Genomic DNA, 23,653 nt, shown 5'->3' on the forward strand with positions numbered 1-23,653 from the left:
CTGTGTGGAGGCTCATTGATTTAACACTATGTTAGCCTACATGATACACTAGTAAAGTAATAAAATATATAGCTGTCAGCTATATTAACCCAGACTTACCATTTTTTGTGCAGTTTCAAATGTCGAACAAAGTTGGAAATTGTTGCACCTCCGTCTGTAATTTTCTTCCCGCATGTTTTGCAAGTTGCAATCCATTTTTTGATAATACAGCGTCGTCTTTATGTCCGAAAATAATAATTTTGGGTATCATCCTTCCAAGGGCTCATCTGTATTCACCTGCCGATGTTCATCTGCACTGCCACGCACAACTTTTTCTCAGTTGGCACAATTTGATTGGCTGCTGCAAAAATCAAACTTTAATCCATTAAATGAAGAGTTGATGAACAGCACACTTGTTTTAATAGCATCATATTTTATATTTGGGCTTGGGGAGGGTATCAAGTCAGGCCGAGTCATAAGGCTCAAGTCCAAGTCAAGTCAGTAATCATTGGTGTTAAAGTCAAAGTCGAGTTGAAAGTCATCGTATTTGTGACTCGAGTCTGACTCGAGTCCAAGTCATGTGACTCGAGTCCACACCTCTGCTGTATTCATATATACAGTTGAAGTCCAAAGTACATAAACCTTAGCCAAATACATTTAAACTCAGTTTTTCACAATTCCTGATGTTAAATCCTAATAAACATTCCCTGTTTTAGGTCAGTTAGGATCATCACTTTATTATAAGAATGTGAAATGTCAGAATAATAGTAGAGAGAATGATTTATTTGAGCTTTTATTTCTTTCATCACATTCCCAGTGGGTTAGAAAGTTTACATACACTCAATTAGTATTTGGTAGCATTGCCTTTAAATTGTTTAACTTGAGTCAAACATTTCGGGTAGCCTTCCACAAGCTTTCCACAATAAGTTGGGTGAATTTTGGCCCATTCCTCCTGACAGAGCTGGTGTAACAGAATCATGTTTGTAGGCCTCCTTGCTTGCACACACTTTTTCAGTTCTGCCCACAAATGTTCTAGGATTGAGGTCAGGGCTTTGTGGTGGCCACTCCAAAACCTTGACTTTGTTGTCCTTAAGCCATTTTGCCACAACTTTGGAAGTATGCTTGGGGTCATTGTCCATTTGGACGACTCATTTGCGACCAAGCTTTAACTTCCTGACTGATGTCTTGAGATGTTGCTTCAATATATCCATGTACTTTTCCTACCTCACGATGCCATCTGTTTTGTGAAGTACACCAGTCCCTCCTGCAGCAAAGCACCTCCACAACATGATGCTGCCACCCCCGTGCTTCATGGTTGGGATGGTGTTCTTTGGCTTGCAAGCCTCCCCATTTTTCCTCCAAACATAACGATGGTCATTATGGCCAAACAGTTCTATCAGACCAGAGGACATTTCTCCACAAGGTACGATCTTTGTCCCTATGTGCAGTTGCAAACTGTAGTCTGGCTTTTACTGTGGATATAGATACTTTGTACCTGTTTCCTCCAGTATCTTCACAAGGTCCTTTGCTGTTGTTCTGGGATTGATTTGCACTTTTTGCACCAAAGTAAGTTAATCTCTAGGAGACAGAACACGTCTCCTTCCTGAGCGGTATGACGGCTGCATGGTCCCATGGTGTTTATACTTGCGTACTATTATTTGTACAGATTAACGTGGAACCTTCAGGCGTTTGGAAATTGCTCCCAAGGATGAACTAGACTTGTGGAGGTCTACAATTATTTTTCTGAGGTCTTGGCTGATTTCTTTTGATTTTTCCATGATGTCAAGCAAAGAGGCACTAAGTTTGAAGGTAGGCCTTGAAATACATCCACAGGTACACCTCCAATTGGCTCAAATGATGTCAATTAGCTTATCAGAAGCTCCTAAAGCCATGACATAATTTCTGGAATTTTCCAAGCTGTTTAAAGGCAAAGTCAACTTAGTGTATGTAAATTTCTGACCCACTGGAATTGTGATACAGTGAATTATTAGTGAAATAATCTGTCTGTTAACAATTGTTGGAAAAATTACTTGTGTCATGCACAAAGTAGATGTCCTGACCGACTTGCCAAAAATATAGTTTGCTAACAAGAAATTTGTGGAGTGGTTGAAAAACTAGTTTTAATGACCCCAATCTAAGTGTATGTAAACTTCTGACTTCAACTGTATGTATATATATATATATATATCTATATATATATATATATATATATATATATATATATATATATATATATATATATATATATATATATATATATATAATTTGTAAGTCGCTCTGGATAAGAGCGTCTGCTAAATGACTTAAATGTAAATGTATATATCCATTGATTCTTGAAGAATATAACTTATTAATGCCTCATGAGCTTAGTTCACCTCATGAGCTTAGTTCAACTGTCACACCATGAGAACCCAAATTATAAGCTATTTTCCCCCAATGTTTGTAAACATTGTAAATGTAAACAAGCACTGTATAGCCTCAGCACATGGTTAAAACAATCATTTTGATATCATGGATGGTCAGTACTTGCATCTTTAGCTCTGTCTATTCATCTGAAATTGGTTACATTTCTCCAGGCCATCCCTCAGCTTTTTACCAAAATAGAGGCTGGGTGGCCGCTTTGTTATTGTTTCATCTGTGGATTTTCCCTTTAAACAGCTGCTTATTATCAAGATATCAAAGTGTCACAAACAAGAAGGTAAACAATAGGCCTATAGCAAATGCAGCATATGGCATTCATTTTTCACATGTAAATAGCACTTTTCAGGAGTTCTCAAAGCATGCCATTCCATGAGCGCAGCATTTATTTTTCAACTCAAATCAATGAGCCCAATTTGTCCTCCATGGCAACAAAATCATAAACAACAGAGTAGGGCTGGCTAATAAGTCCTTGGTTTAGGGGTCATGCTCAGGTAAAACAATTTGGCTAAACTATTCTTCCATATTTCCAAGTCCTATTCTTGAAGATCAAGGGGTATAACAATTTTTGGAATGACTGGAATTCTATTAGACTGGTTTTTAATGTAAAGATATAATTGAATCCTATTATATGTAGTAGAAAGCAATGGGTTAAAAGAAGCCTACTGAACCAAACCATTAAGTAAAATGTAACATCCATATATGGCCAGCTATGTAAACTTTCAAATTGATTTATCCTGCAATGGATGTCGTTCAATACGTAACATACATTTTTGTATTTTTCTAATATCTCTTAAAGGGAAAGTAACGGAATGTAATCAGATTACGTTACTGAGTTTGGGTAATCCAACAGTTACGTTACTGATTATAATTTTGGACAGGACGGGATTTTAAAGGGTCGTGGGACTTGTGCGAGACAATTTTAATAAAATAAACATGATTTTAAAAGGTAACAGCCGCATCGATACTTTTATTTTGAAAGGATACCTGCTGCACCGATTATTGTTGTTGATTTTACACGTGCGTCCGCAGTTGTGAAATGTCAAGCTAAATTCGGACTCCGAGGGTTTTGGCGCTGCGCTCGTTCATTGACCAATACAATAACGTTCTCGACACCCACACACACACTGATCCAATGAAATTACAGATTTCTTGACACACACACACACAAACAGATCCAATAAACATTTCATTATGCAACATTGTTTAGTTTTAAATGTGACACGTCCAATCAGATAATACAGATCTTCTGACAGCTAGCTTGATTGACAGCTAACTATGCAGATTCGTTCTGCAGTTATTGCACATGTGGATAGTTAGCTGTCATTTAACTCATGTAGGCTAGCTGTCAGAGTAAAATCATGGACACGTTTTTAAAACGTGCAGCTCCCTCATCTACTGCTGCTTCCAATATCAACAACAAGGCAGACAACCCGGTCCCTGTCAAGAAGAGAAAATACGAATAAATTCGCTCTGGCTATCTACTCAGATTTCAGAGCACTCTCGTCTGAATGTGCCAGAGAGCATTAGTATTGGTCTATGTCAGACACCAACTCTGCAGAGCCTGTCTTTATCTGGGCTCTGTGGGACTGGCCTGGGATGGGTGCGTCGACTGGCAGCTGCCATTAAGGTGGGAAACAGTTTAACTTTCGTCCGTCCCTCTCTGGGCTCGTACCAGGGACCCTCTGCACACAACAGTCACCCACGAAGCATAGTTCTGAAGCAGCATAATGTGAGAGTATCCTACTTTCTATTATGAACACTACAAACAAGAGTACATAAACCTAACAGTATTACATATCGAGATACATTTTCAATTTGTCAAAACGTTTTATGGTGCCTATTGCATTTTTGTTTTTACATTTACTGATAATTTCAAAATAATATTTAAATGATATCTTAAATAATATGAAGAGGGGTTTGTTCTCTGCCCACTTCATTTTATGGATAAAGAATCTTCCATGAAAAATAAACAAATTAACAATGAAAGTTAAATCAGGGTACATATCATTTGGATCAAAATAAAACATAATATCAGAGTCTCTCAGATTAACATTAATAGTCATTTATTTTAAAATAAAATCTTCAAGTCACTCCAAAATCTTCTGACATAAGAACAGTCGAGTATCCTGCTCTTGTCTGTCATGCAATCAAAATCATGCTACCGTTCAGAACTACACATCTGTGTGAAAGTGTCTTCTCTGCTATAGCCGTGCTATAAAACTAAAAGCCGTCATTGAAAATAAGAATGTGTTCTTAACTGATTTACCTGGTTAAATAAAGGTAAAATTAAAATTTAAAAATTTAAAAAGCAGAAACAAACTGGGCAGCCAGCATGACCTTCGAGTTGCCCTGTCAACCAAACTTCAAGAAACTTATCAATCTCAAGAAACACCTCCAGCTTTCCCACTGATATGCCACACGCACACACACACACACACGCACACACACACACATGCACACACGCACGCACGCACGCACGCACGCACGCACGCACGCACACACACACACACACACACACACACACACACACACACACACACACACACACACACACACACTAAATAAATAAACAGGTTAATGAGCTATTGTTCCCTATGTTAATTATTATTGTTCACTCATTCTGACATTCATATTACATTTTTATTGGATGGGTTAAAATCGTACACCGTTAAAAACACTTTTCAAGGTTGTGAAACTATTGACATGATAATTGATGATTAAGAATTCCTAATGATTTGTTTTTTCAATTTTAAACAGGTATGTGCTACTGTTCATTAACATTATTGGACTTGTATGGGATACTGTTCATTAACATATTGGACTGGTTTTGATGTCATGTTCTGAGTCTGATAATTTATTACACTCCTGAACTGGTCGTCTAATTAAATGGCTTATTCTCTTGAATTATTAATAAATGTTTTCAGTTAATATGGCTGTGTAATGACTTTCTTTAATACCCTAATTGAGACAGAGTCTACTTTGCAAGGGAACATAAAATGTAATCATTAACAGTCCATAATATTGGGTCGCGACTCAACTGTCATTGTCAAATTTGGGTCCCCAGGCAAAACCAGTTGAGAACCACTGTTATAGGTGATTCTGTGCTTCCAACTTTATGACAACAGTTTCCTATTTCAGCATGACATTGCCATATTGCCATTGCCAACTCCATATTAATTCCCATGATTTTGGAAGGATGTTCAACGAGCAGGTGTCCACATACTTTCGGTCATGTAGTGTAGGTAGACAAGCTAGCTACTCTAACTTGATTGATAGCCTGAAATGGCTTCTTGGTAGCTCTTTGTGTGGTTGGGAGTTGGGAACTTATCTGGGCTAGCTAAAGCCAACTAGTGGCTAGCAGTATTACAGGCGCACGTGCCCCTGTGCCCTCTATGGGTATGGGGTATGAAGCCTCTGGGGGACATTATCCAATATCCTTATTGTGATTCACAGTAATGTGCTTTTTTCCCACATACATACATTGCATATGTGTTCAATTAGATCAAGCCTCACAAATGCATCTGAATTAGATTGTAATAATTGTGAGCTGCAAGACGATACTATGTTAGCTTTTGGCACAGGATCAAGCAACAACTCCAAACCAGAATCAATGCTAGTTCAAGAGAAACAAGAAAATGTTCTTCCCCCATCCTGTGCTCATCCAAAATATTCAGGCTATACCTCTTCTTTATGGATTTCATCCTTCTGAAAAGCACAGGAAGGAAAACATAAACTCATCTTGATCTAACAATAATTTATAATATCATAACCCATTTAATGTAAACCCAGTTTAAATTCCATAAAGCCATTGTCACTATGTAGTATGTGGAGATAAAATACTGTGTGCAGCTATGCAAAGTGTATGTGTCTTTAGCTCCATAGAGCAGCATATGATGTTACCCAGATCAGTTCCAGAAAACCACACAATATATGAAAAGTGTGTGTGATCTTGTGAGAAGATGCTGATGGCTCAGAGAAAGGTCATACAGGAGGGTGAGGGGTTATATTTAGGCACAGAGTAAACAAACCTGAGGTTCCCAGACATATTGCCATCACATTACATTTGTAGCCTACAAACCACTGAAAACACCACTCATGTATACAGATCGATACTGTACCTATACACTTGTACAAACAATTTCCATCCATGACTACCTCATTGGAATCTGGGAATCATGAGATCCTAAATCATGCATATTCTGCTTTTTCCACCGGTATCATAGAGGACACCCTTTTGTCTGCTATATCAGTACAAAATCAATGCTATGCATCCCTTACTGCATCTCTAGTCTCAACCTAACACACTGAAGAATCAGAAAGTCCTTCATGGACCATCATAACAATAATGCCCTCGGTGCACATAATACCCACTTAAAAAAACACTACAGTTTACTATAGAATTCTTCAGTAAGCTGTTGTATACTGTAATAAATACTATATAATACTGTAACGAGTGAGCTGAGAGTCGGGAGGCAAGTTCAGGGAGTGAGTGTTTTAATAAAATAAACTAAACATAACACAAAACAAGAAACACTAATAGCACACAAACATGGAACAGACACAATAAAGCCTGGGGAACGAACGAACAACTATTAAAACATTCCCAAACTGAAAGCACGAACCACTGCTTTTAATCAGGGCAAGGAGACCAGAAACATGACCGAATACAAACAGTGTAGCTTTTCCCTCCGCAAGGCAATCAAACAAGCTAAGCGTCAGTATAGAGACAAGTTCAGGCACAAGAGGTATGTGGCAGGGTCTACAGTCAATCACGGATTACAAAAAGAAAACCAGCCCCATCGCGGACCAGGATGTCTTGCTCCCAGACAGACGAAACAACTTCTTTGCTCACTTTGAGGACAATACAGTGCCACTGACACTGCCTGCTACCAAAACCTGCGGACTCTCCTTCACTACAGCCGACTTGAGGAAAACATTTAAACGTGTTAACCCTCGCAAGGCTGCAGGCCAAGACGGCATCCCCAGCCGCTTCCTTAGAGCATGTGCAGACCAGCTGGCTGGTGTGTTTACGGACATATTCAATCAATCCTTATCCCAGTCTGCTGTTCCAACATGCTTCAAGAGGGCCACCATTGTTCCTGTTCCCAAGAAAGCTAAGGTAACTGAGCTAAACGACTACCGCCCCGTAGCACTCACTTCCGTCATCATGAAGTGCTTTGAGAGACTAGTCAAGGACCATATCAACTCCAGCCTACCTGACACCCTAGACCCACTCCAATTTGCTTACCGCCCCAATAGGTCCACAGACGACACAATCGCAACCACACTGCACACTGCCCTAACCCATCTGGACAAGAGGAAGACCTATGTGAGAATGCTGTTCATCGACTACAGCTCAGCATTTAACACCATAGTGCCCTCCAAACTCGTCATCAAGCTTGAGACACTGGGTCTCGACCCCGCCCTGTGCAACTGGGTCCTGGACTTCCAGACGGGCTGCCACCAGATGGTGGGGGTAGGTAACATCTCCACCACGCTGATCCTCAACACTGGGGCCCCAAAAGGGTGCGTTCTGAGCCCTCTCCTGTACTCCCTGTTCACCCACGACTGCATGGCCATGCACGCCTCCAACTCAATCATCAAGTTTGCGGACGACACTACAGTGGTAGGCTTGATTACCAACAACGACGAGACGGCCTACAGGGAGGAGGTGAGGGCCCTCGGAGTGTGGTGTCAGGAAAATAACCTCACACTCAACGTCAACAAAACAAAGAAGATGATCGTGGACTTCAGGAAACAGCAGAGGGATCACCCCCCTATCCACATCGACAGGACAGTAGTGGAGAGGGTAGAAAGTTTTAAGTTCCTCGGCATACACATCACGGACAAACTGTATTGGTCCACCCACACAAATAGCAAGTTGAAGAAGGCGCAGCAGCGCCTCTTCAACCTCAGGAGGCTGAAGAAATTTGGCTTGTCACCAAAAGCACTCACAAACTTTCACAGATGCACAATCGAGAGCATCCTGTCGGGCTGTATCACCGCCTGGTACGGCAACTGCTCCACCCACAACCATAAGGCTCTCCAAAGGGTAGTGAGGTCTGCACAACGCATCACCGGGGGCAAACTACCTGCCCTCCAGGACACCTACACCACCCGAAGTCACAGGAAGGCCATAAAGATCATCAAGGACAACAACCATCCGAGCCACTGCCTGTTCACCTCGCTATCATCCAGAAGGCGAGGTCAGTACAGGTGCATCAAAGCGGAGACTGAGAGACTGAAAAACAGCTTCTATCTCAAGGCCATCAGACTGTTAAACAGCCACCACTAACATTGAGTGGCTGCTGCCAACATACTGATACTGACTCTTTAGTAATGGAAAATTGATGTAAAAAAAACATCACTTGCCACTTTAAACAATGCCACTTAAATTAATGTTTACATACCATACATTACTCATCTCATATGTATATACTGTACTCTATACCATCTACTGCATCTTGCCATATTTATGTAGTACATGTATCACTAGCCACTTTAAACAATGCCACTTTTATGTTTACATACCCTACATAACTCATCTCATATGTATATACTGTACTCGATACCATCTACTGCATCTTGCTTATGCCGTTCTGTACCATCACTCATTCATATATCTTTATATACATATACAGTGGGGCAAAACATTATTTACTCAGCCACCAATTGTGTAAGTTCTCCCTCTTAAAAAGATGAGAGAGGCCTGTAATTTTCATCATAGGTACACTTCAACCATGACAGACAAAATGAGGAAAACAAATAAATAGAGTAAATACTATAGTAATGCCCGCAAAAACACTAGTCTGCAAAAACACTACAGTAAATACTATATTATATACTACTGTTTATTTTACTACAGAATTTAAACTACTGTAAACTGTAAATAATACAGTTTACTACAGTCATGTCAGCAAAAACCTGAACGTACAGTAAAGTTTGCAAAAACACTACTGTGAGTACTGGTTTTTCATGTGGGAAGACAGAGCTGCACAAAACGGTGTTACTCTAGGAAATTAGCTTTAATGGAACACCAGAAATACTGCATGCAATCCACATCGGAATCCTTGTCGATATAGAAAATCAACGACGTGGTTCTGTTTACTTTACTCAGGGTACATTTGGTATAACTGTCCATGTCCTCGTCCTCACGGGAAATTATATATATCTGATGGTGCAGTAGTTGGATATTGTACATATTGTACATATGAGAAAGCTGATGCTTTGTCTCCACATCAAACTGATACAAATCTGAGATTTGCTCCCTCACTGACACAATGTAACCCCTGTCCTGGGATATACAACAGAATTGCAAAAGGGATAAAGTGAAAACATGAATAAATCCACCATAGTATTTTTTCTCTGCATTGAACTTTGGAAGGGCAAGGTTCCATTACATGGCCATGCCGAGTACTTTAAATTAAAGAGCGATAAAGCATTGTTTATGTTGGTTTAGTGTAATGAAAAACATCTTAATCTTGTAATGCATCCCACTTTATATCAGTGAGTGAAGACCTATAATGGTAAAAGAGGTTGAAAAAACATTGTTTCAATCTACGTGGAAAATGCATAGGATTTGAAAAAAGTAATCGAAGTAAACAGTTTTGAGTGTGACATTTCAACCACAGGATTATGTCATCATGGTAACCCGTATTTCAACATAGACAAACCTTGTATAAAATATGTTGAATTTGTACCTTTAAAACAACATCAGATCTTCAACGTTACATCCACTATCAGAAAATAAACTATAGACTGGGCAATTGATCTATCTACAGCTACCCTTCGGTCTCTCATCCAGAGTTTCACCAAGCCCAGCCCTGCTTAGCTTTATTTACTATTCCAATTACTGCTCTGAGTTCACATGGCATGCCTTACATAAGCTGGGGTCGAGGAATGCAAAAATATTGTTCTTCATACTGTCTATCAACAAAACCTGAAAAAAAAGCCTAATCATATCAGTCTTGTCAGCCTGTCTGTGAGCAACTGTGTGTACTGTTACTACTAATTGACCGTAGGGTTTTGATTTTAACCAAGTGGATGGATATACATATTTCCTCCCAAGTAATTGTTCTCATTATGTCAAACCATAAGAGTAGAGTCAGGCTGTGTATTTCTTTCCCAATGTCTCAGGGCAAACGGAATTAAATCAAATAAAATATGTTTACTCACAGTAAATGTCCTTTACCAACTTGAGGCCAACACATTAATCATCACCATTAATTGTAAATAATATACAGTATATCCCTATAGAGGGTCAAATGTTAATGTTGTGCCTGTCTAGTCATGTCTTGACAATAAATTCTTACTTTGTCAAGTAGGCCAAAGTTACATAACTGTGGCTAAAACACACATCTTAGCATTTAGAGCGCCCTCTGTCGGTTTCAGTTGCGTCTAGATTTTCGTATCAATGCACCTGCGTCAGGTAAGGTTAGCTCTGGGCTCCTACGCAATCTCTCCGTCATCGGGGCGGATCCAAAACAGTGGGAAGTAGTGCCGCGTTCAAAAGAACTGGGAACTCGGGAAAAAATACGATGTTAAATCATGACGTCATTGATCTTCAGGTCGGAAAAGTTGGAGTTGTTTTTCCAGCCCGAGTTCCATAGTTGGAATTTGGTTTGATGACTGTTCAAATCGTTTTTTTCCAGTCGAGCTCGTTTTTTTTCAGAGTTCCCAGTTGTTTGAAACCCACTGAAAGTCGGAAGTCGAAGATTTCCGAGTTCCGAGCTCACAGTTCTTTTGAACGCGGCATAGACTATTGTTTATTATCACCTTCCGGATTCTTAGAAACTTCCCCTGTTACAGATGCGCCATCGGTAAGGAATATTTATCCTGTTTAGAGGTCTCTCAGCTAAAGACTTCGTACCTCTCCGATACACTATATCATGAGTGTAATGTAATCATAATGTACGTAATATTTCAAATGAGTTCAGTCTAACAACGGGTTAGCATTATGTGTAGGTTGTGTTTATTGTTTTATTAATCAGGTTTGTAAAGTTCTCGTTTTAATTTGTACACATGTTTTTGTGGCTATCATTACACTAATTCACTTCATGTCGTGGTTCTATCCTCTTATTACATGTTGCACCGTATTATTTAAGTGTATGGGCTGCACAGGAAATCATAACAATAGAGAGAGGGAAGTCACTGATGGCCTACTTATCATCACATCATTGCATGATCAGACCAGAAGTTGGGGGCGTCTGTGGATGTGGACGGACCGATAAATTGTCATTTCTTCCATGATCTGATCCTTGTCCTAAAACAGACGTATCCGTTCAATGGAGGAACCATTATTTTCTGCTTACGGGGATTTCGTCGACTGGTCTGTCCAAACTGCTTGGGAACAGAATGACGCCGAGGTGGACAGTGCGTTTGGAGACTGGAGTTCTGCCTGTAATGGCAACAAGTCGGATGCAGTTGAAAGATCTTCATCTCCGTCTTCACCCATGGACATGGACATCTCTAAACTCTCAACAAAGGTGAGAGTGCACCGATCTTTTTGATCATTCCAAGTTTACTTTACTTAAAGAGGAAATTATTACCTGTGAATTGTGATCTATATAGGAGCTGTCTTAATTGCCATTTTCCTAATGTAGGCAAATAAATAAACAATGTACAATTGTGATATATGTGATATATTTTTCTATACAGCTGGAGGATGGCAATGTGAAGAAATCATGTGTAGTTTTCCAGGAGTGCTTCCAGGTCTTGGGTGAATCTAAAGAGACCAACTGTACTGTACGATCTCTGTCCCAGCTGCTAGAAAACACACAGCCTTTTCAACCAACAGCTACAATATGGTGTCTAATTTATCCTTCTTTTTTTTTTACTGTAACTAAAAACATGCCTTTGTATATGTATGAAGCTTCACTTCTGTGTTCCATGAGGTTGTATCTGACTCCTCTTCTCTCTTGCTTAGTGACTGTGGCAGCTTGTGGAGCCATCTGGTGGCTGAGCCCAGCAGGCTGAGGCTGTCAGAGACAAAGCCCAGTTTACACTGCCACAGCCACAGCAGAATGGTTTCTGCCCTCAGAATCACACCCTCAAATTGCATCTCTGACCAGGTGAGATGGGTAGGTGGGGAATGGGGTCCTTTTAAAATGAATACACCCAGCCTAGTTGGATGAATGTTTTTATGTTTTGTGATACATTTTGGGTTATTAATTGAAAATACAATAGTTAGGTCCAAAATATTTGACACTGTTGATAAAAATTAGCAAACAAATCTGAGCTATATTGTATCTGTCCCAAAAATAGAAAATTATAGTATTTTTAACGAATACAATTGCTGGGAAGAAGAGATTTTCTTTCCTTCTTTGCCTAAAATTACATACCCAAATCTAACTGCCTGTAGCTCTGGGCCTGAGGCAAGGATATTCATATTCTTGGTACCATTTCAAAGGAAACACTGACGTTTGTGGAAAAGTGAAAGGTATGTAGAAGAATATAACACATTAGATATGGTAAAAGATAATACAATCTTTGAAATGCAAGAGAACGGCCATAATGTATTATTCCAGCCAAGGTGCAATTTAGATTTTGGCCACTAGATGGCAGCAGTGTGTGTGTGCAAAGTTTCAGACTGATCCAATGAACATTTTCATTTCTGTAAAAATATTTAACTTTTCATGTTCAAAACTTTGCACTCTCCTCAAACAATAGCATGGTATTATTTCACTGTAATAGCTACTGTGAATTGGACAGTGCAGTGAGATTAACAAGAATTGTAGTTTTCTGCCAATATCAGATATGTTTATGTCCTGGGAAATGTTCTTGTTACTTACAACCTCATGCTAATCGCATTAGTTTAGATCAACCGTCCCGCAGGGCACCCACTAATCCTGAAGAAGTTTTAACAAGTAATAGAAACTCTCAAAGATGGGGGTAAATATTATTGGCATCCATGTTTTCAATACTCCAGGACCCGCCCCTTGTAAACTTAAATGGTAATCTCTATTCTATTATCTATATTTATATGATTTCAATTCAGTTTCCTATGGAGGATTGACTGAAAACAACAGCTATTCCCATTCAAGTCAATATTATCTGAAGTGTGGGCCTCCAACCATCTTTGTGGTACCATTTGAAAGTTGAAATTTCAATTTCATTCCCATTTTATCAGCCAAACATGACACGCACCCTGTATTCAAGGGCATGTTGTGTTTCAACTGATGGCGGTATGTTCCCCAATGCTGGGAGGGTGGGCCTGAGTAATAAAGTTTGGAAACCCCTGCGCTAGATGATGCTCCAAGATTCCACACTGGAGGAAATCTATTTGCCAAGTCGTCTGCCTTGTGTTCTGCATAGACAATGCAGTGCCTTCAGAAAGTAGTTCTACCCCTTGAGTTAGTCCACATTTTGTTGTATTACTGCCTGAATTAAAAATGTATTCAATGTATTTTTTTCTCTCACCCATCTACACACAATACCCCATAATGACAAAGTGAAAATGAACTGGAATGTTGTTGATCCATCCTCAGTTTTCTCCTATCACAGCCATTAAACTGTAACTGTTTAAAAGTCACCATTGACCTCATGGTGAAATCCCTGAGCTGTTTCCTTCCTTTGTAGTGACTGATTGTATTGATACACCATCCAAAGTGTAATTAATAACTTCACCATGCTCAAAGGGATACCCTTCTTTGTGAGGCATTGGAAAACCTCCCTGGTCTTTGTGGTTGAATCTGTGTTAGAAATTCACTGCTTGACTGAGGGGCCTTACAATTATATGTATGTGTGGAGTACAGAAATGACGTAGTCATTAAAACATCATGTTAAACACTATTGCACACAGAGTGAGCCCATGCAACTTTATTATGTGACTTGTTAAGCAAATCGTTACTCCTAAACTATTTTAAGCTTGTCATAGCAAAGGGGTTGAATAATTATTGATTCAAGACATTTCAGCTTTTATATTGTAATTAATTTGTAAACGTTTCTAAAAACATAATTCCACTTTTACATTATGGGATATTGTTTGTACTACAGTGACACAATCTACATTTAATCCATTTTAAATTCAGGCTGTATGGAAAAAGTGAAGGAGTGTTAATACTTTCTGAAGACACTGGGTTCTATATCTGTGGTCTTTCCCTTCCATAGTGTGAGTCTGTCTTTTTGGAAGATCGTGAAGAAACTACAGAGACCTCTTGCCCCCCTGCTGCTGCTCTCATCAAAACCAAGGTGTGTGCATCCATGTGTGTGTGTTGGGGGTGGGGGGGTTCTCCTTTTTAGGAAGTGGGCATCACTGGGCGTCTTTCTACTCTTATTGGCAGGGAGCACACCTGTAACCTTTGGCCTTACTCTCATCTCCACTCAGCTGCTGGCCCCCTCCTCCTGCCATGGTGACACCCCAGCTTTCCTCTACCAAATCTCCCAGCAGTGGCTGACTCAATGCAGCATCCAGCTGCAGCCTCAGCACCACAAGAAGCCTCCTGCACTGAACTATGGAGAAGGATAAGATGAAGATGCTGCTTAGCATAGCCCTACTGTACTGTTGTAGATGGATGAAACGGGTTGGGTTGTTACCCGGGTGAGAACAAAGTATACACTTTTCGCAACATTTTATTTATACAGATTGTAAAGGAAGTACATCCTATGATATTGTGTATTTAGTATGCAGGCGTTTTCCTGGTTTTATATATAATATTTTGATACGGAGTGCAGTTACAGTGATACTCTAAAATGTTCTGTAAATGTATTGAGTTATTTATTCAGTGTAACACCTGTTTTATACCACTATTGTCAAGAGCAGAGGGAACAATGCAAATCTTTGGAAGTCACAGCACTCCACTAGAGGGCATACTGGCTTCCTCATAAGTCCCAACCCCCATTTTGCAAACATACAGTGCGTTCAGAAAGTATTCAGACCCCTTGACTTTTTCCACATCTTGTTACGTTACAGCCTTATTCTAGAATTGATTACACATTTTTTTTCTCATTAATCTACACACACTACCCCATAATGACAAAGCGGAAACAGGTTTTTAGAATTGTTGGCAAAGGTATTAAAAACAGAAATACCTTATTTACTTAAGTTCAAATCAAATCAAACTTTATTTGTCACATGTGCCGAATACAACATGTATAAACCTTCATTGTTGAGGTGCATGGTCTGAACACCTCAAGAAACAAGCTTTGTCCATATATTTTGTTTTGTAGAATACCCAACTCCAAGTCTCACTGTAGAAACCTGGCTTGCGATCTAGGGCAGTGCATGGATCCCAGAAAAAAAGTAATTGGGTGTGTCTTCCCACTGTGGATACATTTTTATGGAAATGTAGATTGCTTGTGCTTTAACTATTTATGGCATCACATTATTGGTGTCCTCCACTTCTTAATATTTCCTTAGTTTGGTCCTCTGTTTTTCTTAACTTGCCTTAATACTCAAAACCATAGACGTGTCATGTCATTGGCCATTTTGTAAGTAATACTGCAGGGCATCATGGAGCTAATCAGCACAAACCAGTATAACAGAGAGGTTATTACATGTGTACAACTGCATCTCAGACAGGTCTCTTACATTTCAACCACCAAGATTTGCTTTTCCAGACAGAGAAAACAAGAGGTTAGTGAAGGTGCACACTCCCAAATGTCTCCCAAATGTCACCTTTTTACACGTAGGCCCCTCCTACATGACAAGTGATGTAGGCCCTACACCCCCCCCCCTTTCTCTCTACTATCTCCTCTCAGCTAGTGCACTAGCAACATGGCAGAGTGAATTTAGATTACATCTCGTTGCAGTGCAGTTGCGGAAAAAAGGCAAAGGGACGGAAGGGTTGTATTGTGCCTTATATGTCACACACACAGAGGAAGGCATTGGTGCATTGGACCATCTTTTTTTGGGGTGGGATGGTCAAAATAAATGAATAATAATACAAATAATTGACTTTTTTAAGGGAGATGGCAGATGATGGCCCTTGGGCCTGTTAAGGTGATGATTTTCGTGCAATTTCTCTATTGTCATATTAATATATTTGAGCATTTGCCTGATCAGTGGACAACGTCCAGTCCCCCCTACCAAGATAGGCCTGCCCGGTTTTCTGATTGGCTGATGTGGCGCAAAATTCACGTTCAAAGTCAAACGCACATCAGCAAAGAGACCTTGCTCTGTGACTCTCTTGTCATTTGTCATCCCAGATCACGCCTCGTAAAAAATACAGAATGGTAGTACCGAAAAAAGTTAAGAGACCAAAATAAGGCTTGAGGCTACAGCTGCTTAATGTATGAAATTAACCAACTAATTTTCTAAAAGATCTGGTTCGGCTGATCCAAGTGTTGTGACAGATGCTGCTACAGAATGGTATGGAGAAAACCTACCTACTGTGTTACTCTTTCTCCGTTTTCATCCAAATGCCGACAGATTTTAATGCGAATATTAAAAAATCAGCATAACTCCAAGGGGTTTCCATCAAATTGACTTGTTGCGGATAAAAGGCTGTGCGTGATGATGCAGTGCACAAAAATATACCTTTTCCATTTAATTTTCAATTTAACTGATGATTTTCTCACAAAAAAAGTAAATTATACAGTGAGTGTGCCCACTGCTATTGGCACGTGCGCACTAACCAACAGCTTGCAGACACTGTGCAAGTAGGCCAATAGCCTATGGATGAGATTATTATGGAAAAGATTATTTCTATTTGTCAAATGGCATCGATTATCATGTCACCAGAATAAGACCCTTTATGTTTATTGGAAAGGAGCACATCACCTTGCACTTTTCACCACCCTGTGTAGTTCATAATTTATACTGAACAAAAATATAAACCCAACATGTAAAGTGTTGGTCCCATGTTTCATGAGCTGAAATAAAAGATGCCCGAAATATTCCATTCACACTAAAAGTTTCTCTTATCTTTTGTGCACAAATTTGTTTACATCCGTTAGTGAGCATTTCTCCTTCTCATTCTCTCCAAGATAATCCATCTACCTGAAAGGTGTGGCATATCAAGAAGCTGATTAAACATAAAAGGCCACTATTATGTGGAGTTTTGCAACACAACACAATGCCACAGATGTCTCAAGTTTTGAGGGAGCGTGCAATTGGCATGCTGACTGCAGGAATGTCCACCAGAACTATTGCCAGAAAATGTAATGTTAATATCTCTACCATACGTCGTTTTAGAGAATTTGGCAGAATTTGGCACCGACCTCACAACCGCAGAACACGTGTATGGCATCATGTGGGTGAGCGGTTTGCTGATGTCAACATTGTGAACAGAGTGCCCCATGGTGGCGGTGGGGTTATGCTATGGGCAGGCATATGCTACGGACAACAAACACAATTGCACTTTATCGATAGCAATTTGAATGCACAGAGATACCGTGATGAAATTCTGAGGCCCTTTTTCTTCAGTAATCTGTGACCAACATATCTGTATTCCCAGTCATGTGAAATCTATAGATTTGGGCCATATGAATGTATTTAAATTGTCTATGTTCCTTATATGAACTGTAACTCGGTAAAATCATTGAAATTGTTGCATGTTGCATTTATATTTTTGTTCAGCATAATAGCTATTAATACTTTAGGAGTGACAGGCAGACAGACAGGCAGACAGAGTGATAGAGGAGAACAAGAAGAAGAACAGACAGACAGAGTGAGAGCAGAGATGATGCAGAGGAAAACTGCACAACAGGGAGGCAAAAAAGGCACTGCATATATGGTGTCAGCGGTGATGTGGGCTGTTGAGTCTCAAATGCCAGGGCCTAGTTTGTCCCAGTCCGCCACTGGAGGAAGCCTCTCACTGCTCAGCTGGATGGATATATTTGCTAACTTTCCTTTTTTGTAACTCAAATTCTACAGAACTATTTTAAGTCTTTAAGGCATTATTTTTTAAAGGGAAACGTGGTTGATATGAGAACAAGGAACTTCCTTTGATTATACAGAATAACTCAATATTATCACGTCTCAGGATAAGACCCAGATGCAGACAGTTCAAATAAGACATTTATTATAAAACGGGGCAGGCAAATGACAGGTCTTGGGCAGGCAGAGGTCGGTTGTCCAAGGCAGAGTCCGTAAGATACAGAGTGGCAGACAGGGTCAGGGCAGGCAGAGGTCAGTAATCCAGGGCAGGCAGAATGATCAAAACCAGCATAACTAGAAAACGGGCTCAAGAAAACAGGAGTACGAAATACACACTGGAAGGCTTGACAAGACAAGACGAACTGGCAACAGGTAAACGGAGAACACAGATATAAATGCACAGGGGATAATGGGGAATATGGGCGACACCTGGAGGAGGGTGGAGACAAGCACAAAGACAGGTGACAGGTCAGGGTGTGACAGACTTTACAAGTACAGTGCTGATCAAGAGAAGTAGAATTGGAATAATTAGATTAAATGCAAAGATAATGTACAATTTCAAGAAGAGGTATTATATAACAAGACTAGCTCTACAAGTAGTGCATATTTTTCTTGCATTCTACTAACTGCCTCAAAAAGGGAATATTCTGTTCACAGTAGATACACAAGTCTCCGTCACCTGAATAAAACCATTGTAGTATGACAAAAATACTATCCACATTGTAAAAAATATATATTGTCATTTACAATTCTTAACCGGACGAAGCCAGGTTATCCTGATGATGTTCAGATCCTTAACAAGCAGGTCATGACCCCTGATGTGACCCCCATGAATCACGAGCTGACCAGGATCTCCATAATGTGGTCCAGATCATTGAGGTCGGTCAGACACGGCTGTAATGTCCTGACCGAGATAACTGGAGCACATCTTTAGTCCCTCGTTCCCCCAGGAGGCCATCCCACTGGCCCATCAGGACAGGTAGCCGGCCTAGGCAGAGGGGAAATCAGAGGAGTAATACATGCAGGTGTCCTTGTCCTCAAAGATGCCATCCGGGGAAAGGTCCATGGGGCAGCATAGGGAGTTTGGTGTTTGGCTCTTAGAAGAGCAAAGGGGTGCCAAGGGACTTTGGATCTGGGGTGTCCAGAAGAGCTGTCCTGAGAGGGAGATGTAGGCAATATGGTGCGGCGAGGAGACACCCAGGCCGTTTCCTTCAGCACACCCTGGGTAGGTGAGTGGCCCGTCCTCCTCCCAAATACTGTCACAGAGCAGGGAATCATGGTGGACATCATTAAAAGGCAAGTCAGAGAGGCCAGGTATGTGGGCAGGTGCATCAGGGGAGAGTGACTGGGACTACCTACAGACTACCTGGCCTTCCCTCTGCATGTCCTGTTGAATCTGCCTCAAGGTATTCACCAGCAGCACTGAGTGGTGCAGGCTGAGTTCCACTCCTGTTTAACTGCACTGTGGCTTGTCCAGGCACAGGCTGAGCACCAGCTGGCACTGCTGCAGGTGAGGCAGGTAAGAAGACCCACCCTGAACCTGAGCCTTCTCTGGCCCATAGACCGTAAGCCCATCTGCCTCATTACAGCTCTGCTTCCACTTCACGCCACGCCCAACATGAATCTAGACAGGAAGGATATCTATCACTTTCATTGATCAACATTTAAGTATGAAATGTACATCTATACATAATTTGAGTCCTGTCTTCATACGGTTTTAAATATAGTTTGTGATAGAAGGCTCTTTCTTGTTCAGTGAGTTGATAGGCTACTATATTAGCACTCGCTGTTTACAGTGATCTACTTAACCACTGTATTTATGGATTTGTTCATGTGTAAGAACTACTAAATATGAGCTCGAGTTTAGATTGAATGATGCATCTAGATTTTTTTGTTCATCATTTACAAAGACAATTGATTCAGTGGTGACACTACCCTGGTAACCAAGTTAGTCCGCAAAAACTAATTTCACCAAGTCAAATTAATTAATTTTGTTAGAGGTTTCATGATGCTTGTATCGAAACAATATTTTTAAGATTGGTCTATACATAAGTTGGGCTTCAATATGAGGTCCTAAACCTAGCATGAAAGTGCATCCTTGTAGCTGTGTCTTCGGATAGGTTTAGCCAATGGCCATTGGGTAATTTGAGCCAATGGCAAGTTGAGCAAATTGAAGTGTTTTCTTTCCAGGCGTAATGCAAAGCATTATTGCTCAGATATGAGGTAACAACAGTGCCTATGTTAAAAGTAAAAAAGTACAAAAGTGTTTGTTAGGTGTTAAACCTGTGTTAGAAGATGCTTATAATTATTAAAATACAAAAATGCGATTTTGATTGTGTTGAATTGTGTTTGGGAAGTAAAGATATGGTAGTGGGGTTAGTGGTAATATTTAATTCAGTACAGAAATGTGTAGGCTGCTTAACCTGTTCCGCAGCTCAACTTACCCCATACCAGGGGTAAGTTGTGCCAAGAGACCACTTTTTGATGGACAACATATTTATTCAAAACTGAAAAGTTTAAATTAATTCTGATTATTTCCAAGAATACACAACATCCTGAAATATATCTAGATATCTTTGTTAGAAAGAATACTATACTTCCCTTGACAGAGTGATGCTGAATGTAAAAACAATGGCTCAACTTACCCCACTCTCCCCTATGCTACTGGACCTGTATTATGGAGCTACTGCATTTGATAGCACGGTGCACTTAATCGAACTCCCTCAATATTATAATCGTCAGTGGCCGGTCTTAACCACTCACATGGCTGGGAAATGTGCAACACATTCTCTAAGGTTGGAACTTTTTACATGCGTTGAAATACACTGTATCTAGTCTACTACATAGTGGTTCTCTGAGTGCAAACCAGACTTGTGCTACTGTTATAACGGTGGTTGGATCAGGAAGCAAGGTAAGACCCAGATGCAGAAACGTCGAATTGACAATGGTTTAATATTCCAACAGGGGGCAGGCAATAAGACAAGTCAAGGCAGGAAGAGGTCAGTTAACCAGAGGTGGGGTTAAAGGTACCTGACGGCAGGCAGGCTCAGAGTAGGGAGAGGTCAACAATCCAGAGGTGGGGCAAAGGTACAGGTTAGCAGGCAGGCAGGCAGGCAGGCTCAAGGTCAGAGGCAGGCAGATTGGTCAGTCAGGCAAGAGTTAAAAACCAGGAGGGTGAGAAAAAGAGAAACTGGAAAAAGCAGGAGCTGAGAACAAAAACGCTGGTTGACCTGACAAACTGGCAACAGAGATCACAGGTATAAATACGCAGGGGATAATGGGGAAGATGGGCAACACCTGGAGGGGGTTGGAGACAATCACAAGGACAGGTGAAATAGATCAGGGTGTGACAGGTTGTAACAACCATCCAAACATGGTTACAGATGCATGGAATAGGAACAGTGACAGTGCCTTCACTGTCACTGAAAGTATTCACACCCCTTGACTTGTCCCACATTTTGTTGTGTTACAACCTGAATTAAAAATGTATTAAAATGAGATTTTGTGTCATTGGCCTAAACAGAATACCCCATAATGTCAAAGTGAAATTTTAGTTTTTAGTATTCAACACCTTTGTTATGGCAATCCTAAATAATTACAGGAGTAGGAATTTGCTTAACAAGTCACATAAATTGCATGCACTCACTATTGTGTGCAATAATAGTGGTGAACATGATTTTTGAATGACTACCGCGTTACTGTCCCACACACATTCTGTAAGGTCCCTCAGTCGAGAAGTGAAATTCAAGCACAGATTCAACCACAAAGACCAGGGACATTTTACAATGCCTCGCAAAGAAGGGCACCTATTGGTGGATTTTTTTTTTTAAATGACACTGAATATCCCTTTGAGCATGGTGAAGTTATCAATTACATTTTGGATGGTGTATCAATACACCCAGTCACACCACAGAAACAGACGTCCTTCCTAACTCAATTGCTGGAGAGGAAGGAAATCGCTCAGGGATTTCACTATGAGACCAATGGTGATTTTAAAATAGTTACCTGGCTGTGATAGGAGAAAACTGGATCAACATTGTAGTTCCTCCGCAATACTAACCTAAATGACAGAATGAAAAGAAAGAAGCTTGTACAGAATAAAAAATATTCAAAAACATGCATCCTGTTTGCAATAAGGCACTATAATAATACTACAAAAAATGTGGCAAAGAAATTAACATTTTGTCCTGAATACAAAGCTTGGGGAAAATCCAACATAACAAATCACTGAGTAGTACCACTTCATATTTTCACGCATGATGGTGGCTGCATCATGTTATGGGTATGCTTATTATCAGCAAGGACTAGGGAGTTATTAAAGTTTTTTTTTAAACATAATAGAGCTAAGCACAGACAAAATCCAATAGGAAAAACTGGTTCAGTCTACTTTCCAACAGACGCAGGCGGACAAATTCACCTTTCAGCAGGACAACAAGGTAAAACACAAGGCCAAATATACACTGGAGTTGCTTACCAAGATGACATTGAATGTTCCTGGGTGGTCTGGTTACAGTTGTGACTTAAATCGGCTTGAATATCTATGGCAAAACTTGAAAATGTCTGTCTGGCAATTATTATCAACCAACTTGACAGAGCTTGAAGAATAATGGGCAAGTATTGTACAATCCAGGTGTGCAAAGCTCTTAAGAGACTTATCCGAAAACACTCACAGCTGCCAAAGTTAATTCTAACATGTATTGACTCGGTGATTGAATACTTAACGAATCAAGATATATTAGTGTTCTATTTTTCATAATTTAAAAAAAGAAATCATCAATTTTCTTACACTTTGACATTAAAAAAAAAACTTTATTTAACTAGGCATGTTAGTTAAGAACAAATTCTTATTTTCAATGATGGCCTAGGAACAGTGGGTTAACTGCCTTGTTCAGGGGCAGAATGAGAGATTTTTACCTTATCAGCTCGGCGATTCGATCTTGCAAACTTTCGCTTCCTTGTCCAACACATTAACCGGTAGGCTACCTGCCACCCCAGAGTATTGTGTGTGGATCGTTGACAAAAAAAGGGACAATTAAATACATTTTTCTCCCACTTGAACATAACAAAATGTGTAAAAGTCAAGGGGTGGAAATACTTTCTGAAGGCACTCATACAATGTAACATAAATGTTCCTTATGAGCAAATAACTATTGTGGTCGAAGGGACCATGAACAGCCATGTAAGGACAAAGGCCTATTGTAATTGTGAAGGTGAAATGTACATGATAACCTTGAAGGAGAGGAATTAATAGGAACATACTTTGAGATCAATGTGTTTTTGTATATTTCAATATGATTTAGTCCTTTCAATAACTAAAATCTAAGGAGGACCCAGTGTTGATATTTTTGTCGTCATTAATTTACTGTAGAAATGATGTAGTTTCACATAATTTGTAAAGAAGTGTAATGTTGTTCTCATGGAAAATAATTTCCTGAG

The 23,653-nt window shown here is 40.0% G+C and overlaps 1 protein-coding gene and 1 pseudogene across 2 annotated transcripts; one reads left to right on the forward strand and one right to left on the reverse strand.

Annotated features, from left to right (window-relative positions):
• Positions 1-10,939: 10,939 nt before the first annotated feature.
• On the forward strand, positions 10,940-15,996 carry si:dkey-229e3.2. 2 transcript variants are annotated; one of them, XM_046309384.1, is made up of 6 exons: positions 10,940-11,219; positions 11,672-11,885; positions 12,058-12,206; positions 12,326-12,470; positions 14,509-14,589; positions 14,726-15,996. In XM_046309384.1, exons 1-6 carry the CDS (start codon positions 11,209-11,211, stop codon positions 14,864-14,866), a joined length of 741 nt encoding a protein of 246 aa, XP_046165340.1. In that variant the 5' UTR covers positions 10,940-11,208; the 3' UTR covers positions 14,867-15,996. The 2 variants fall into 2 exon arrangements, with proteins under 2 accessions (XP_046165340.1, XP_046165341.1); XM_046309385.1 differs by lacking the exon at positions 10,940-11,219 and adding an exon at positions 11,287-11,310.
• Positions 15,997-18,265: 2,269 nt separating this feature from the next.
• LOC124001395 lies at positions 18,266-21,004 on the reverse strand (annotated as a pseudogene).
• Positions 21,005-23,653: the final 2,649 nt, after the last annotated feature.

The sequence above is a fragment of the Oncorhynchus gorbuscha genome, linkage group LG17 (assembly GCF_021184085.1).
Source record: "Oncorhynchus gorbuscha isolate QuinsamMale2020 ecotype Even-year linkage group LG17, OgorEven_v1.0, whole genome shotgun sequence".
Taxonomy (NCBI): domain Eukaryota; kingdom Metazoa; phylum Chordata; class Actinopteri; order Salmoniformes; family Salmonidae; genus Oncorhynchus; species Oncorhynchus gorbuscha.